The sequence below is a fragment of the Caloenas nicobarica genome, chromosome 6, assembly GCF_036013445.1.
Source record: "Caloenas nicobarica isolate bCalNic1 chromosome 6, bCalNic1.hap1, whole genome shotgun sequence".
In the NCBI taxonomy this organism is placed as follows: Eukaryota; Metazoa; Chordata; class Aves; order Columbiformes; family Columbidae; genus Caloenas; species Caloenas nicobarica.
In genome coordinates this window covers 31,166,956-31,186,488 of record NC_088250.1, presented here as the reverse complement: position 1 = coordinate 31,186,488, position 19,533 = coordinate 31,166,956, and the positions used below count along the sequence as shown (strand labels likewise).

At 41.6% G+C, this 19,533-nt stretch overlaps 1 protein-coding gene across 2 annotated transcripts in view; it reads left to right on the top strand.

Moving 5' to 3' along the window:
• The first annotated feature begins 5,336 nt into the window (after nucleotides 1-5,336).
• Nucleotides 5,337-19,533, top strand: part of MYLK (myosin light chain kinase) — a 208,775-nt gene continuing 194,578 nt past the window's right edge. The window contains exon 1 of one of the 2 annotated variants that reach the window (XM_065637614.1): nucleotides 5,337-5,368. In XM_065637614.1, the coding sequence (XP_065493686.1) occupies nucleotides 5,359-5,368 (10 nt within the window). In that variant the 5' untranslated portion in view covers nucleotides 5,337-5,358. Of the gene's footprint in view, nucleotides 5,369-16,101; nucleotides 16,136-19,533 lie in introns of those variants that run through there. The other variant, XM_065637615.1, reaches the window with a different exon arrangement.

Sequence of the window (19,533 nt, the reverse complement as noted above, 5' to 3'; positions counted from 1 at the left end):
AGCAGCAATTCCTCCTGGTTCACTCGGTTTGTACTGCACGTGGAAGAGACAGAGTTAAAAGTGATGGATACGACTTTTCATGGACTCATACTGTAACTGCTCTCATCTTTTGCAGATGCTTGTGCTCAGTAACGCAAAAAATGTACCAGGAAAATGCAGCATCTTGCACTGCCTCCTTATTCAGCCTAGTCAGGTTGCAGGTATCAATGGCTGAAAAATTCACCTCAGACTCAAAATGAAAAACTTCGAGGTCTCTGCGAATGTAAAACTCCTGACATTATCGCAGCAAAGTACAGCTTTGCTGTTACTTGCTTATCTCGGGCACATTTTTCTGAGTTGACTGCTGTTGAGTGGAAACAGAGTGAGGGAAAAGAAAGAATTAGAGCCTGGACTGTGGTTTTCACCATCACCCCTAGAGGTATTTCAGAGCCTGGTGAGGAGGGAGGCTCTCTGCAGCTTGTGTAGCAGTTAGGAACCCCATTTTAAGATACCTAGCAGTGATTTAATTGCAGCACAGAAGAACACAAGATGACTGAGAGGAAATGCTTTATCCATAGAACCTGAGCTTTTGGTGTGCTATACCCTTGTGTGTTTACTATACTATAAATGCATTTCAGATAGAAAGTCAAGTTTTATTTGTATGTTTTTTATATATGTAAATAAAAACTTCTTAAAATACTAGAATAAAAAGGCTTTATGTTTGCAATGTACCTGGATTTCCCTGCTACTTCCCTGCAGGGCTTCTAGTTACACATTATAAAGCAATAGTTCTAAGGTCTTAGTACTGAAGAGGATGCAGTTTGTCACCATCTCTCATTTGTTTTTCCTTCTACACTACTTTAGCACTTAACACAATTAACTGTAAATGGTTTGTTAAACTAAATCCCCTGCCCTAGATTTGGATGTCCCTAGGCAGATGTGCCAGTGCACCAGCCCTAGCCAGGCTCTGGGGTGGGGGAGGCAGGGGACAGCCCTGAGTCCCCTGTCTGCCTGAGAGGGTGTCCTGTTGCTGGGATTGGGGTAGTGGGTGGCAGGACTGCAGCTCTATACAGTCCCCTACCCTCTCCATACACACTCAGTGTGGGTGTAGTGGGGAGTGGTGGAGAGACCTGGGGGGTTCAGCCTGGAGAGCAGGGGGCTGAGGGGGGAACATTCTTGCTCTCTGTAGCTGCCTGAAAGGAGGTCGTAGCATGGGGGGGGGGGGGGGTCTCTTCCCCCAAGTAGCAAATGATTGGACGAGAGGAAATGGCCTCAAGTTATACCGGGGGAGGTTTAGATTGGATATTAGGAAAAAATTCTTCATGGAAAGGGTTGACAGGCATTGGAACAGGCTGCCCAGGGAAGTGGTGGAGTCACCATGTCTGAAGCTGTTTAAAAGGCATTTAGATAAGGTTCTTAACGACATGGGTTAGTGCTAGAGTTAGGTTAGGTTATGATTGAACTCTATGATCCTGAGGGTCCCTTCCAACTGAAATGATTCTATGATTCTATATGCACACCCCTATAAACACACACCTTAAGCATCCTATTCAAGTCCTGTAGAGACCTTCACATACATCCTCTGTGCACTTCCCCTATATGCAAGCCATACATTCACCCCAGAAAACATATATACATTCCACACATATTTCACTCACATCACATACAAGACTATAAGCACACCTTGCTATGCTTCCCCATACAGTCTCCATACATATACTGTTTACACACTCCCATATGCAACAGCCACTTCCCTATACACTCTTCTACATACATCTCATATAGCATCCACGTGGACACCTATACGATCTTCACACCCCCCGCATATAGAGCTCTATACGCTCCCCCACACCCAGCCACTCCACCTGTGCGAGCCGCGCTCCACAGGTGCTGGGCTGGCCCGGCATGGCATAGCCGGCCCCTCCCCGCCACCGCCGCTCGCCGTGGCTGGCCCGGGGCTCCCCCCAGCCCCGCGGCCGCTGCCTAATAAGGCTCCGAGGCGGCCGCCAGCCCGTGCTGGCGGGGCAGGGAAGGAGTTAAAGGGAGCCGCGCCGACCGCAGCGAGTATCGCCGCCGGGCACCGCTTCCCCCGCGGGCTCCGCGCTTCCCCCGCTGCCGGAGTGTGCGGGGCTGCGGCTGCCGGCTGAGCTGGGCCGGGCTGGGCTGAGCCGAGCCGAACGGCAGGTGGGCTGATCCGGAGGCGCGGCGCCGGGCCGGGACGGGGGAGTTGAGCAGTGAGGCGGCTCCAGTAGCGCTACCCGGACCCGCGGGGTTCTCCCTGCCGGCTGCGCCCCGGGACGCGGAGGGAAGCCCGGGGGCGGGTACCCGTGAGGAGCCCGGGGCATCCTTGGGGCGGAGAGGGTGGAGTAGGCGGAGAAGAAGGAGGGGAACCTGCTTCTCTGGAGCGACGGGGCAGCCGCGCTGCAGTGAGCCAGCCCAGCGGCGCGGGCTGCGGGCACATGCCGGGCTTGGAGCATCGGAGCCGCGGGTTTCCTGCGGCTGTTCCAGCCCAGCTGCCGCCTCTGCCCCTGCGAGAGCGTCAGTCGGGCTCCTGCAGGGAGAAGGGCTCATCTACGGCTCCCCTCCCAGAGCGCGTTAATCTGAGAGCAAGCAAGCCAGGCAGTAAGTACTTGTCATCTTTTATACGTGATTTGTTATAGTTTTATTGTTCTTTGTTGGCAGGTAGCAAAGGACTGTTAAGAGCAATCATTTATAGGCTAGGCTGTAATGATCATTTCCTGGGCTCTCCTTTAGATTTCTGAGCCTTTCAAATGTAAGGGTGCATATGTAGAGACGTATGCAGAAATGTTCCTTCACTGCACATCTACATGTTTCACATTTTGGATAAAATGAATGATCTTTTTTTAACTTCTGCTGTTCTCAAAGTAATTTGTACCCTGTTACACAACACACTTAATGTCTCAGTGAAGGATAAATCCTGGTGACACCACTTAAACATATTGCATAAGGATGGGAGAAGGAGATGAATGCTTAAAATCATTAACTTAGTGGAGGGATGAGGAGGATGTGAAATAATTTCTCAGTATGTTGCCTTCATGCTATGGAGCAATTTGCTTTTTGGGATTCTTTGCCATTTAATCCTCTTTCCTGTGTGTGCACATCTGGACTCTGGCCTGGCACCACTCCTTGCGCTTGGACTGGGAGTGGCAGGGCAGATGAGCATGATTTGGAGACCAGCGACAAAATGACAAAGAACTCTTCCCTTCCCTTGCAGTTTAAAAATACTTTTTAGCTACAGCTCTGTCCTCTCCAGAGTAAACCCATAGAGTCAGGAAGCAGAACTAAAAGTGTTTTGAAGTATAGATTACGTTGTCTACAAAGGGAACAGCTGAGAGGATAAATGCAGATACCTGGTTCCACACACCCTGCTTCTGAGAGTTTTCAAGCATTGAACTCTATGGAGGGTGAGCATGGACTTACATGACATGTAGAAGGTGTGTTCCCCACTAAGACTCTCCAAAATGACACCACCTCTTAGTGTAGTGCTGGAAATACCATTTCTGTCAGGGAAGCTGTAAGGGAAGGAATAATTCCTTTCACATTTAAAATCCCAAACTGAGTTACTATCTCCCTCCCCTTACTTCCTACACGTGTTTATTTTTTTTCTTAGTGACTTGCATTATTATTTGCCAAATATGGTATGTGTCTTCCTGTACAACTTTATATTTGCTGAGATGTTTTTGGTACTAAGTTCTAAGAGTGCGCTTTAGGAGCTTCCTCTTTTTAAACCAAAATTACATTTACTAATAACTGTCAGATGGCATGAGTAGTTAATTTTCTTCTGGCATATGTTCACAGTATTTTATGGTTCCTCAAATGATACTCCTGTAGTTAGTTGCTACATGCGTGGTAGTTTTGTAACTTGCGCTCACTATAACACATTTCTGTAATACACTTATGTTGCACTCATCCTTAGCATTTTGCATTCTAACCTGACAGAATAAGTGTTTTAATGCCAACAGTAACTGGAGTGACTTTGTTGATTGTAGTAGGACAATGTTTGAGGACCAGTGACTAGAAGGATGGGCAGCACATTCTGTACTGGTGTGTGATCGTGGTGTTTAACCTCTGTAGAGAGACATAAGCAGAAAGAAAGTGCCCGTTTCAATATACATCACAGCTAGGATTTTCCATAAATGTGTGAGGCTCACACTAGTTAATATCACTGACCCAAATTTTATTGGTCTTGTAGAGAAATCTTAAAAGGTCTGCTGCAAAGAAAGTTAAAAAACTGATACTTCGTTGCAAGCATCTCTCCATAGCTTTGGTTGCCTTGCTACATGGTGCAAAGGAGGATGAAGGAAATAAGTCAGTGAAGATCTGTTGGTTTGCATGTATGATGTTGAAAGGGAATTTATAAAGTCTGAAATAAGCAGTGGTTGTGAATTGTCATTGGCTTAAGTTAAATGTAAGAGACACAGGATTTTTACCAGTTTTTGGTCTGTTTTGTGTTCTCTCTGACTCCTCCTTTAAGACCATTAGGGCTTCCTCTGGGCGATGATCCTATTTTTACAGTCAATCAAAATCCATAGCAATATCCTTATGCAGGCCAAATACACTGTATTAGAAAGACTATAAACCAATAGCTACAAATTACTTTCAGAGCTCTCCTAAAACAAAATGCAGATGTAAATAGAGTTCAGAACTACTCCAAATGCCGTTGTGCTTGTCTAAATCTGGAAAGTGTGCTCAGAAGCTCTGTTTGAGAGCCATGTAGGGAGACAGATGAAGTTTTTGGTTGGACTCTGGAGAACTGGGAGTCATAGTCTGTGGCTGTTGGACTCGTCTAGGTAGTTTGGGTTCAGGCCTGAGCATGGGCTGGAAGGGATTCTGGGCTGTTTCATCCTGTTTTCACAGAAAGACTCATCTCCTTTCCTTCATAAACCTGTCACATTTACAAAAAAAACACACTGCAGTTGTTTGCTTTTGCTCTTTTTAGAGCTCTACTCAACAGCTTTTCTAAAGTTTGCTCCACAGCTATGAGTTAGGAGGTAACAAATGTAACTTTTTTTTCCTCTGTCTGGTTAATACTCTCTTCTCTCTTTGACGCTAAATTATTCATTTTCAAATTCTCATCGGAAGATAGGATGTTCTTTCTCTCATTGCTCTAGAAACATGTCGCTACATCTGTTGCAGTAGACTTCTTAAAATGTTTTCTGAGCCTGAATGATGACGGTGGCATCCACTGTTCCAGACAGGATCTTAGCAAGCCTTGCACAGCTGCCTTCATCTCCTTTGCTGATGGAAATGCTTCCATGATGTACATTAGGATTACATATGCTGTTTGGATTTCAGCTCTGCATGCGGAGAAGATATGATGAATCTATAGTGCTGAAAAGGATTCACTAGTGAAACCAGATGGAGCCAGGTAGGATGGACTCTTGACTTTTTTTCTTTTTTGTTTTTTAGTTTTTCACAGCTTTAAATGTCGTCTATGTTGTCTGTGATTACAGTATGGGTTTTCCGAAAATCTGTGTTTTTCTGAGCAGTTGTAAAGGGTCTGTTGAATGTGCTACAGCAAGGTCTGTCTCTAATGTCTTCATTAAGCCTTTCTACAAACAGAAGAGTATACTAATTGCCAGACTAACATGTCATTTGGCTCTGTGAACAAGCTACTGAATGCTAACTTATGAATGGAAATTTAGAAGGATCATCTGCAACCTGCTACATGAAAGAAATACCAAAATGAAATTAAAATACATTTCTACTTCTCTTGTTGCTGTTGCTAATAAAGCTGATATAGAATTCCAGTTTAACTTTCCTGGGAATCCTGACTAATTCCATAAAATTTTTTTGCCTCTGACGTTTCAGCAGCTGCTCCCTGTATAAAAGCTAGAAATAACTGGTTCTCCTTTGGTAAGAATGAAAGGAGAATTGAGCTCTATAGAAATGAGGAGATTAGAACTCCATGAGGCATATACCCATTTAATGCTGCTGGAAGCCAAACCCACTTGACTAATCTTAACTCTCACTTCTGGTGAGCAGAAATTCTAGGGGAAAAAAGAAAAATTCCCTCAGTGACTTATTAACAAAATCTTTTCAGGTTTACTGGGATTTATCATGTGAGCCTAATCTACCTTTTGTTCATCCGGTTGGCAGGCTTAAGATTTAAAAGGGTCTGTAGAAACTCCTCCCCCAAACTCCTTATTTAATTAAAGAGGCTTTGTGTGTTATTTACCTTTGAGGCTTCCATTTATGTGGGAACTGTGAGTTGGGGTTTAAATACTGTAAAATATTTGTGAATTATGCATTATAAGCAGAGACAGGGGGAAAAAAGCAGAAGATCTGGCTATACCTTCAAATTTACACCAACTTACACGGGTTCATTCAGAATGTCTGGAAATGAGGCCACACCTACATAAATACTAAAGTATAAATACAGGTGTGTAACTACAACAAATGTCTGTGACTATGTGGGTGATTAAAGAGTCTGGATGCAAGTCAGTCTTCATTTGCTTCTATGGGAGCTCTCCAGAGTAATCGGATGTGCGGTTTTAGCCTCGCACATGCCAATATTTTATATATTTTGCTTTGGTGGTTCGGCAAGACAGGCTGGTAGCTGTAGTTAGCTCTCTTACTAGTTCCTCCAGTTTCTTCTCCTCCCCCACTCCATTCATTGCTGTAGCTGTGAGCATCAAGTTGCAGATAGAGCAACTTCTGAGAGAGCAATGGGATGTGGCTCCTGCCAAAGGCAATTAAGTGCTTAGGATTACAGTGTGCTTAACAAAGTGTGTTCTTGCTGAATCCCTTTCCTATTCCGTTTGCTGGCACAAAGCAGTTTCTTGGCACTCACCTTTGTTATAACAAGTCTGAGCATTGTTAAACTTCACTACAGTGTGTCAGCTCTCTAAATAAGTCTAGCAAGCTGCAGTGCCTTATGTTTTGAGGACAGTCTTGCTGGTGTTTCTTCAGTAAGAATCATCTTGACCTCATCACCTCTGCTGTAATTGGATTAAAATCACTCGCTTGCCAAAAACATGGCCAGCTGATGGCATATTAATTATTCAGACTCAAGTGCTGGTTTTTATGCACAGGTTTCTTGGTGCCAAAGGCATTTTTAGGGCTTGTGATGCAGACAATGTGCCACAGGATACAGAATTGTCGCAGGGGGATGTTTTCAGTTATTTTCTTCATCAATAAAGGATTAAAACAGGCCACACTTTCTATTTGAAAGTAGAAGATACAACCTATGAGAGAAGGAAAAGATGCTCTAGTAGCCAGTCATGTGCTTCACTTGCTATTTTTTCTTGTGAAACGTGATAAATTGCTGAGAGTCCACAGGTGGTCTGAGGCTGCAGACCTCCTGGTTGAGGAAAGTGAGTGATGGCATGTGGTGTTTTACATACCCACTGCAGTTTATTTCTAATTGCTGCACAGCAGGTTAAGACCATTGCTCTGAGTTGTCTTTTTACTGCTGCTTCTGTTATTCTTGAGCTGCCTTGTGATGTGAGGTATTTGCAGAGTGGCAGGATGATATCTGAACAGAAAGATGTGCCCAAAATGATACCAGAACTGTGTAGTGAAGGATAATCTGACCACAAAGCCTGTAGTTTCATCCCAAGACCTTTGATATACTGTTTAAACCAGTGTAATCCAGCTTTTAGTGGGAAATGCTGCTAAGTAGTAAAAACCGCTATCCTGATTGTTAACCTCAGGAAAATATTAAGGGATGAGTGGGTAGTGGGGAGACCAAGGACTGAGTTGCAAATACTCTTACAAAGAGGATCAGGATTTGAGTTGCTGGAGAGAGACAGCAGTACTTGGTCTGGCACAGGCACTCTCTGAGATATTTCAAAATGTGAAAGGATCCCTGTTCTGTGAGTTAGCTGTTCTTATCTGCCTGGAAGTGTTGCAGGTTTCCTGTCTGCTTCTAAGGCCTCTAAGAGTTGTGTTTTGTGGGCAGAATGAGTGAAAGGAACTACAGCTACCAGTTCTTAGTTCTGATCAGGACATCATTGCCTTTGATTTCAAGGAGGTGTTGTTTTCTTAAGCACTATAAACTGATGAATGCTCATGGTACAAAACGATAGATAAACAAGGTGAGATGGGGATGTAAGATTTTCCATATCTACTAAGCAACAGTCATGATTTACATTTACAGTGTAAATGTGCAGTGCAAATAATAAGGATGCATGCTTTAATACAACATTATCAAACGTATATAGTTGTGTAATAGTATTTTCTGCAGTGTTAACTTTTATGAAGTTGCTTCTTGTCTCTTAGTGGAATAAATGTATCATTCCATTAATTCCTTTTTCTTTTTGGTCATGTATTTGGAATCAGTGTCATTTAAAAAAAAAAAAAAGCATCACTGACCATCTCTCCAGAACAAGGATTAACAGTCTGACTGGGTAATGAAAAAGTGTGAAGGCGCATTCTCTAAGAAGAACTCACAAAATCTAGGGCAGGGAACCACTCTTTGTATGGTCTTACACTGTTGATTATATCAAAAGGAAAGTTACAAAACCAAAGCAATAAGCAGACTGTGTTTAAAATACACAGGAAAGAAAAATTTGTCAAACATGGTCTGCTTTGCTCAGGTTCTTTACCTTGATCTTTTATGATCAAAAGCTTCCCTTCCCTTTGGTGGAAGAAGAGGAAGGTATTATGTTAATGCTTTGTGTCTGAAAGTGTTACAAGGTCTCCACATCAGTAGTTCAAGTCCAGTCTAGTTTTCAAAGTGAGAAACCTCTTCTGTTTTGTGCAGCATAAGTTTACTCCAGCGCTGTTGTGGGTTGGATTGGTGGGATCTGCTGTTGTTTAAGCACTGACACTGTGGCTGTGGTGGCCTCAGGGGGTGTATCTCAGGCAGAGCCTGTGAGACCATTGGCTTTGAAATGTAACAGCTGGTGTATGGGTGTCTCACCCCCAACCTCACAGCAGTGTGGCTCCTCTGACCTCAGCCAAGTTGCAGCATTCATGGTTTTCAGTAATGTGGGAGCGAAACTGTGCCCATATTCTTTTAACTGGTCTATTTAGCAGCTCTCTTCCATATGCAGTCTCCATGCCAGTGACAGGAGCTTCCTGGAACTGACAGAAGACACAAAGGACCCTCTTCTCTAAATCACTGGACCTTAAGAATATTGAAAGGATGTTGCAACAAGCCTTATAATACACCATTGTCAGGCTCTCTCTGAAGATGCCTGCAGTGCTATCGTACCTCTAAGCTTTCCAGAGGGGGTGTGATGACCCCACATGGAAGAAAATAGAAGAGTAATGGTTTGGGTGGCTGTGAGGAATTTTATGGTGCTGCTGTGCCTGGCTGAGACTTGAAACCAGCTGAAGGGATTTAGGGCTGACTGAACTCATATCAATATGACACAAGCAAATATCTGAGCAGGTATCATGCAGGTTTTTTAGGAAGAGATCCCGACTTGTGTGTCTGGGTGCACCTTTCTCACACGCAGGGTGTGTTGAAAGGTTTGTTTCCTTTTCTATTTCATTCCTTTTTCTCCTTCCTATTCACTTTCCTGTTCTGCCACGTTACAGCAGTTTTTCATCTTGCTGTGAAAACGCCCATGCTCCTCAGTGAAGTGAACACATTTGAATGGAGAGAGCTGCTGGTTTTTGAAGTCTGAACCTCAGCACTCCCGGGGGAGCCACAGAGTTTGCATTCTGTGCTTCCCTCAGCGCTGCTCAGGGATGTGCCCTGGCAGTGTGTATTAATAGTGTTCTCACTGGAGAGCTCATGGCAAGCTACCTCTGTGCTGCTGGCAAAACAAGCTTGAGTTGGAGAATTTAACATCTTATTATTTTCTTGGCAATCAATACAAACTTGTGACTGCTGATTCACATACTGAGGAACAGGACCACCACACACACTTATGAAGTCACTTATATAAATACTTAGTCAGCCCTTTCCTGGGTAGTCTCCACTGCCTGCACGCTCACTGCAGGTTGCAGGATGGTGGCAGCGCTGAGGCAGGCTGTCCCACAGGGTGTCACAGAATGTCCTGAGGTGGAAGAGACTCACAAGGATCATCAAATCCAACTCCTGTCCCTGCATGTGACAACCCCACAGTTCACACCATGTGTCTGAGGGTGTTGTCCAGTCTCTTCTTGAACACTGTCAGGCTTGGGGCCGTGACACCTCCCTGGGGAGCCTGTTGCAGTGCTCCAGCACCCTCTGGATGAAGAACCTTTTCCTCATGTCCCTGTCCTCTTTGCCATGGAGGACCTCACAGAGTGTCCCCAGCTTTCAGCGGCTGCCATTTTGTTTCCCTCACTCCTTGTATCCAGGTGCTTCTCTGGCTGAGGGAGGTTTTGGTGTGCCGGGCTCTGGCACACGGTGGCTTTCCCCGCTGGGGCCCCCCTCAGTGGTGGCCCCCCCAGAGCTGGCGGGAACCGGCTGGGACCGCCTCAGGGTGGCTCATGTTCTCCTGACAGATCATCCTGCTGTGCAACTTGTCACTCACACCAGTTGCAACGTTGCTATGTGAGAGATGTGAATAAAGGTGTTGACTGTGGGGGTGGTGGTGAGTATCCTGAGGGAATCCCCTCACGCTGAGGGGCAGGTGGGGAGACAGGAGCTGTGCTGTGTCCTGCAGACGTGGTTGGCGTGAGCATGCGCCATTTTGCCTCAGCCCTGACCTGTGAGGCCAAAGATTTACTGCAAGCGAGGAGGAATTTTGTCCAAGTAACATTCTTTTATCAACCTGAACATGGGCACTGGGCTACTTAGTGATCAATTAAGCACATCTCATGCAGAGTAAAAGTCAGTGTGGCTGTTTAAAAGGCTGTTTTATACAGATTTTCTTCAAACACTTCTAAACTTAGTGGAAGTATTGCTCCTTCATTTTACCTTAATTTGTGTCATTATCTAGTTCATCTCAGAAGACTGATAAAATATTTAGTTCTCATTCAGTCTATTTAGCTCTTATCTGACATGAAACTTGAAGTTATATTCCTTCTGCAAGGTATTTGCAAGCTATAGCTGTGGATGTTGAGGTATGGAGACAAAATCGTTAGTCCTGGTGAACCTGAACGCAAGTGAGGACTCTGTTCCTGACTGGACACAGTCACATCCAGAAAATGAGGTTGCAAATGTTAACAGCTGACATGGCATCTCAACAGCAAGGACAAGGTGAGAGATGTAGGAACTGTTTTCCAGGTAAAATAGTGTGGACCTTACTCCTTCCTCCATATGCATCATCTTGACCTTAGACTTAATGTAGTATCCTCTAATTGCAGACTCTCAATCCTTTTGCATTGTCTGAGATGGTAAATGTAAACATAAATTTGTAAATATGTTTTAATACTGGATGTTATATTGTTTTGGTGGGGTTTTATTATTGTTGTTGTTGTTGTTGTTATTATTATTATTATTATTATTATATGGTACTTTGCTTGACAACTAAGGTAACCTGCTTTGAACTTGCTGTGATTGCTCATCAGTGCATGAGCACTGTGCAGTACCCTGTATCTGTGCCACATACCTGTATAACACATTAGCAATGTATGGTTATTGGTTCTGGTGTAGGGAACTGCAGTAACATAGCCTACTTCTCACCAAATTAAAAAGAAAAATGCTAATGATGTTTCATATCTGTTCATGCCTGTTATCTGTTCTGCAGTGAACAGAATTTACCATATAGCTTTCTAGTGCTGGTTCCTTTCTAGCCTGTTTTATTATAAACATAAGGTTTTGAGACAGTGTCGAGAGCAGGCGTAAGAGTTATCTTTGTCAAATCTTGTTAATTTTTGGTCTGTATAGCATAGAATTCTTTTCCCCAAGAATCAAACTGTAATGTTTTCTTTTAAGAATGTAAGAGTTACGAGAAAATGAACTAAATTGAACCTGAAAACAAAGGATTTATTGTCTTGAAGACAAACTTGCTGTAATTGCACTTCTTGTAAGGTTTTTTTAATTCTGTCTGAGCTTAGATTTCACTTACAAGACGGGAAATACAGTTTTGATTAAATTTTTTGGAGATATAAATAACTTACTCTCTTCAAAGATGGTGTTAATTTAAAAAATGTTTCTACAACAAAACTTTGAGTTAACAATGAAGCTAAAATCTTGATTTACCTGGCTTGGTAAAATAATTACTTATGGATGTCTGGACTGTATGTACAGATGTAAAAGGTGCATTCAGGGGGAAGGGTGTTAAAAGAAAGGCTCTGGCACCTATATCTGGTCTAAATTGTTTAATTTCCTATTCTTTGTTCTTATCTGTCCTTGTCTCACCCCTACCATGAGAGATGATGAATGTTTGCTTTCTATCAACCTGCTTCTTTGCTGGGGTTATAGAACAGATAAAATAACAAAATGAATCCAGAAGCTGCACAAGAGTATATATATAAAAATATACAGGAGTGTATATTTTATTGTATTGTTTATGGATAATTATAATTTGATACTAAGAGACAGTGGTCAGCATATTGGCAGAAAGCAGATCTCTAAAACAATATTCCTGTCTTTATACCAAGCAATAAGTTCTAGTTTGGTTGTCACAGTGGCAGGAGGTCCTTTTCTGAAGCCCTAATGAATGTTGGTTGTCACTTATTCTCCATAAGTGGTGTTTTGTGTGGAAATGCTGAGTCTACCTAAAAAATGAACAACATTAAAACTGCCTCAGCATTCCAACTAGCACAGCATTGTGTCTGACAAGTTGACAGAAGATTCTTCAACAGCCACTTTTTGAGATCCACTTTTCTACCTACCTCTCCCATTTTCACAGTTTGTGTTAAGAATATTAGAGGATATGTATGAGTGTCCATTTATAGACCTGTTGTCCAAGAGTTTGTCTAATCCCTTTTTGAATTGAGGGACATCATTTGCCTTCACAGCCTAATGTGACAGTGAGTTCAAGAAGCTTGTAACCTGCTGTGTAAATAATATTTTCTATTTAAATGTGCATATTGCTAGTATTGGTGAGTACCGCCTTGTCTTAGTGTTGTAGGGTCTGGCAAGTAAGTTGTGCATTCAGCAGCCTGTGGGTTTTTTGTTATACCTAGTCATATCCACCCTGAGCCACCTTCTTCCCAAACTGAGTTGTCTCAGCCTTTTTAGTCTCTCCAAGTAAAATATCTGCTCCGTTCCCATTTGGTTACCTTTTTCTGCATGCCTCTGACATTACCATGTCCTTCTTGGTACGCAGAGAGCAGATCACAATACTCAAGTGGTGAGAATGCTCAGGCTGTGTGAAGTGGTAGAAGTGCCCTGCTTGGCTCTCAGTAGCCCTATATTTTGCTGGCTTTTTTGACTGATACTGAACACTGAGTCAAGGTCTTTAGAGAACTGCCAAGGATGGCTCCAGCTTCTGAATAGGAATGGTTAGAGCTGGTATTGCCTAGATGAATTACTTGAAATTTGTCTACGCTAAAGCCTACTTAGCAACCTTTTTTTCCCAATCAGTTAGTTCCCTGATGAACAAGCTAAGTAATATCAGTGTCAGCACTGACGCCAGGGATTGCACTGCTCATTCCTCTCAGCCGTAAAAAATGTTTAAGCTCTGTCCTTTGCTTTCTTGTTCTTTTTAATGTGCTTGCTCTTACTGTGAATGAAGTTGGACTTGCCAGAATGTAGTTCTCAGGTTCCCCTCCTGTAGTTGGAAGTTATGCAGGCAGGAGTCTGTGAGTCCTCCAGCACAGAGGCTTTCTATAATGCTGGTTTACACCCTGGCTAGTGGTTCTTCAAACTCACATTTGAGTTTCTTCAGAACTTGTGTGAATATTGTTCTGTCCCAGTGATTTATTAACCTCTAACTTTCTTGTTTGGTCTAGTATTTCCTTCAGATTGATCTGGCTCCTCTGTCAGATTTGCTACAAAGAGTGCAATGGATATGGAAATCTCCCTGAAGTTTTCGGCAGTAAAGACAGATGTAAAGAATTCACTGAGCTTCTCTGCTACAGCATCTCTGCTACATCCCTATCTGCCCCTTCTACACCTTTGTCATCCAACAGTTTGACTGCTTTCCTGGCTGGCTTCCTGTGGTTGATGTATTTAAAGACCTGTTTACTAGCACTGTGATCTTCCTCTGCAAACACTTTTTGGATTGGCTTTTAGCCATCTTAATTTCCTGCTTACATTTGACTTGCCATGTTTTATGGCCTTCCCTGTCTTTACTCAAGCAATCCATTTTCTAAGAGCTGACCTATGCCCTGCAATGCTCTTAACTCTCCCTGAGGCTTCTTGCTTTCTGAACTGCTCCTATTTACTGTCCTTTTTCTTTCTTGCCACATCCTTATATAGTTTTTTTTCTTGAAATTGAATATCTGTACACCGGCTTTGTTTGACCCTTAGTATCAGTGCCATTCTTTGTGTTACCTAACTGGTAGCCTTTATAGCTGCTTCTGGTTTGGATTGTACCCTATACTTTTCCGCTGGAGAACTGCATATGGATCCAGAATGACTGATACTGTATTGTCCCTTTCTTTTCCAAATGGGTAAATACTGAGTATTTCTGAACGCCCTCATGTGGTGTTGATATATGGCAGCTATTATTATTTTAATACTCTGTGGAAGCAATCTATTAAAGTTGGGAGGCACAAGCTGAGAATGAAGCTGTTCTGGGTGTTAACGGAGCTACATGCACAGTGTATGCATTTATGCATATTCTAGCCCAGGGTTTCATAAAATTCAAAACCCCTGCACTTAAAACATAAAGGGAGAAAATAGCCTTGTTTTTCTGGTTTTGCAGATGTGGAAAAAACCTGAAGGAGAATGCTCAGTGTGTATATGGGAGGTCTCTGTGGACATGTATACAAGAGCCGAAGTGTGTTTATATTAGTTTCTGTGCAGTTACCGGAAGATTGCCCTTCTTTCATAAAGCATGTCCATGCATTTGAAGGAGCAGTACAGAAGTTTATTCTGTATAGATGCACTTTGAAGAGCTGCTTTTACAGATGCAATCCAGCATTGAAACAAGATATACAAACAAGATATTGTTGATGAATATTGCTAAGCTAGTTGAAGTTAATATTAAGCCATAACATCTAAATAGGCAAATAAACCTAGTATTGTGTTCCCTTTGCATTGTATCAGCAGAGTCACATATGTTGTTTTTACTGGGAGCACAGGAGTGTTTTGGTTTTTGGGTTTTTTTGGTTGTTGTTGATGTTGGGGTGGTTTTTTTCGGAGGGGTGGTAAGAGAGGGAGGGAGGGAGTTGTTGTTTGGGTTTTCTTTGTGTGGATTTCTTGTTTTGGTTTTTTTTGTGGGTGGTGTTGGTTTTGTTTTTCTTTTGGGGTGAGGCATTTCCTGTCACCTGCTATAGCAGTCACCTTGCATTCTGTAAATAGAAACACCTGAATTTGCAGAGCTTGCCTGTTTGAGCCTTTATTTAGCCTGTCAGTACTAGACCAATCTTGCTTCAAATCTAGCTATGTATCTGTGCTTTGTTGAAGGTCTTGGATTTAAGCCTACTACATATCAGCCTGGACCAGAAAAGCTGTTGGAAATGTATACACTGTCTCTGTGTGATGACTTTTCTGATGAGTTGCAGGAGTTCCCCATCACATGAGATAAATAATGAAGTACAGTTGTATACTTTCATTTTTTTTGCAGCAACTTTTAAAGTGAAATTGTCCAGAACAATTTTTTCATCAAAGCTGACTGGAGTAACATCTGTGGTGAAAACTTGTACCTCATCACTTTGTAATATGTGCAAGGGTAATGATGTTAAGTGAAATAGTTGCATGTCATAAAGAGGAACTGGACTTCATGATACAGAAGACTTCTTACAGTCCTGTATCTGACTAATCCATTCTCGTGAGCGATTTCTTATCCAATGAAACTTCAATGGCTGTTGGGATCTTTTGTTATCATTGGCTTCTGTGCAGGTATTTAGCTGTGGAATAGTTCTCATTACCAAGCTTCAGAAGGATTTTGCTTGTTATCTAGATACCATTTTCTACTTTACAGTTAGATTGGTAGGTTTATGAAGCTGTTCCAGCCAGACTTCACTTGTCTGATATTCAGGTATTGATAACTTCAACAGCACATTAATTTATGTTTTTCAAATTGTAAAATACCTCCTTAATGTGAATTATTTGCAGAATTTCTACTAGACTGTTTTTCAAATGGTATGGTCAAATACATAATTCTTACTACTTTCATCACTAGGTTTCAAAACACTTTACAAAACTGTATCAGAGGGAAAGTGGTTTGAAAGGACCTCTAAGGCCTGAAAAAAAGTAAGCAACATGAATCTTCTATGTCTGAATGCAAAGTTGTCTTTTTCTAACTAAAATCAGTTTAGGGGTTCACTGAATAAAACTTGTGAGTGAATACACTTGCATTACCTATAATGCAGGCTTAGTCCAGATTTAGCTTAATGTGCTGGAAAAAAAATACAAACAGAAAAGCCACTTATAAATGCAAACCCACAAGAATGTTTAGGTATTATCAAATGTTTAAGTTCTTAGGCTTAAACTGTATGTTTCATGTGCAGAATGTGGAGCTCATTGGAGAATTTTTTGGGGGTGAATTTTTTAGCCCAGTTCTCTGAGGGTCTCTAATGTAAGATTTTGCCCTGTACTTGCATTAGTATTAGTTTTGTTGGCTCAGCTGCATTAATTGGCTCAAAAATATGTAATTAATTTAGTGGAGAGCCAAAATATTAATTTCTTCCACAATGAGAGACTCAATGTAAAAACAGTTTTCAGAAGTTAACTCTGACTTCTTATTATCCATAGCTATTCCACCCGATCAGCAGACCAAGAAGATCTTTAGATGCTTATAAAGTGGACATGAGGCTATTACTAGCTACCTTTGGAAATCTGTAGCCTGAAAAATAAATAAATAAGATTAAAAATCACCCTTTAAGCTTATTACATGGATTCCTTGTATCTTGCCTCTTTCCATATGACAAAGTTATCCACTCTACCATCTCCAAATGAGAGAGCCTGAACATGCTTTGTAGGAAAACCACTCTGCAAAGTTTCCAAGCTTACAGGAGAAAGAAAAACTTCTGGAAACTAAAAAAATGAGCTTAATAAAAAAATAAAATCTTTGAAGTGTTTGACAAATATTGAGTCTCAACTTGTGAAAACAAAACTTGAGTTCAGGTTCAGTGTCAGGACTTGACACTGTTATTTTGAACAGTTCTGGTTAAATTCAGAACAAGGGCTGGCTGCTTCTTTTTGTATTATGGACTTACATAGTACAACAATTAATTTTGAGTTGTGTTATGCCAGATGCTGTGCAAACACTGAGGAAGACCTTGTCACTGCTCCCAAAGGGTTTTGTCCAAGATAATGAACAGCTGCTTACTTCCAGGGCAGGGATTTTTTAATATATATATAAAAATATATAAAAAATAAATATATTTATTTATGGAGAGCTGTACTGAACTGATAAAACTCAGTAGCTGTGATTTGTTTGTTTCTTTAATCTAGGGGAATTTAATGTACTACTTTTACTCCCTGCTTTTCAGAAGTGTGTCTCTTCATTGGTCTTATACTCAATAACTTGTGTTTTTAAAACATATTTTCTAGAAAACCACCTTTTTTTTTAATCTGAAAAAGATAGGAAAACAAAATTGCTTGTAGTTGTGGTTTTGTTTGGTGTGTGGCGTGTGTGTGTTTGTTTCTGATTTATCTTTTCCTCTTGCTTTAGAAGAAAGGCACTCAAATTTAGACTTCTGCAGCTTCAGATTCCATCCCCTGGGTTTTGGTATGTCTTTCTCTGAGATAACTTTAGCATCTGGCACTGCCAGTCTCCCTCTGAAAGTACTTCTGCTCTGCGTGATAAGAAACCTTGTAACCATCTTAAACTGAACTTTGTACATTCTTTTGGCTACGATAAACAAATGTGTATATTTATATTTTTAAAATATTTTTCCCAGTCTCCAAATCATTGTCATGCCCCATTTAATTCTCTCCAGAGTTTTTCAATGCCCTTTTAAATGTTTACATGGATAACTCTACTGTCAAGGCAGAAGTCTGTGGTTCTTCTGGCTCATGTGTGAGAGGACTTGCATTTGCTGTGGTGAAGTTGTAGACATTTTTCTTAACATGTGTGTACATCAAACTGAGACTCCTTGTTAGTGCTTCAAAGTTCTCTGAAATGGTAAACTTAAACCCAAACACTGGGGCAAAAAAAGTGCTAATGCTGTATGTTTTTTAAAGAAAAAAGGAAGAAAACGAAGGAGAGGAAGGTTTAATCAGGCCCTGGGGAATGATCTTGACTGTACCTTATTACAACAATTTTATCCTTTCCAGTTTTTAAAGATGCTGTCAGTTATTGAACTCTGACCTGATTAATGCATTGGAGGGATGCCTATAGATTGTGGTATTGATATTGTTTCCAGATGGTTTCCTGGCAAGCAGAATGGCAACAAGATGTCATCTTTGTGGTGGCAAGGCAGAATAGTGTGGAGCTTTTCTCAGCAAATAATTACCAGTCATTGGGTCAGTTGCTCTGCAAAACAGTAGCCTTGTGGTAAGATGAATTCTGTAGATTTATTGGAGTCTATAGAGTAATACAGCAAAAGGATATGAAATCTATATTGCTTGCAGAGCCTTAAAAGCCTTGTAATACCTGCTTCTCCTTCAGTCAGCCGGGAGCTGTCTTTTGAAGCTGCATGTATCCTGTGCATATGGAATCTACGGGATAATCCCAGACATGTTTCTTGGGGCGAATGCTGGATTTCACAGGACTTAATTCAGAGAAGACTTGAGTTCAGTCAATGCAGCAGCTGTTAGAAATTCTTGAGACACCTCTGTTTAGGATTTGTCTTCCACTATGTTGTGCTTCACCTGGGTGGCAATGATCAGTCTCAATAGAGGTGTGAAAGGGTTAAACTGAATTGCTCACAGTATCCAGTAGATTAGAACAAATAACTGTCCTTTCTAACGTTCCTCTCTGTCCTTTTATGACAACAGTGTAGTGTCCTGTCCACTTTTCTGTGCTGCCAAGAAAGAGCTTCTTTTTAGTGACACACAGTTTTGTTTGCATGATGGTCACATGTACAGCTGGTTCCATTTAACCCATGAGACTGAAATAGTTTGGGAAGTGGCTTCTTCTTTTTATTGTTAAAGCAAAGATTAACCTCTAATCTCCTGTTTCTTAAAGGGGATTTTTTCCATATACCAAAATATAAAATGAAGACTTGTTGGGCAGAAGAATCATGTGGGAGACTGGGAGTGTTACAATGCAGTTCCTCCTTTGGATCAGAGTTCTTTTGCTCCCAGAAAAATGCTTCATTTCTCTGAAGGGAAAGGAGCTGGATTCAATGTGAATTTCCTATTCTAATAAACTGAAAATTACCTTACTTTCTTAGTGAGATTTGCGAGCTGCGCTGTTTCACCGTCACTAACACATTGTAGAACTACTTCAGCTATGCCTAGAGGAGCTGTCCTCTGTGCAAACAGTAGTGTACATAGTTCTATGCATCATAACTTATAAGGAATGAGATGGAAAATTCCTTTTTTTTTTTCCTTCTACCTTCATTGCCTTACTGTTTCACACCACATCCACATAAATGCATGATTCTACCTAAGGACATGCTAGGGCACAATTTTCTTCTTTTCTTATCTGTTGGCCTCATTTAATGTCAGAAGAGACCAAGATAGAAAAAGGTGATGTGTTT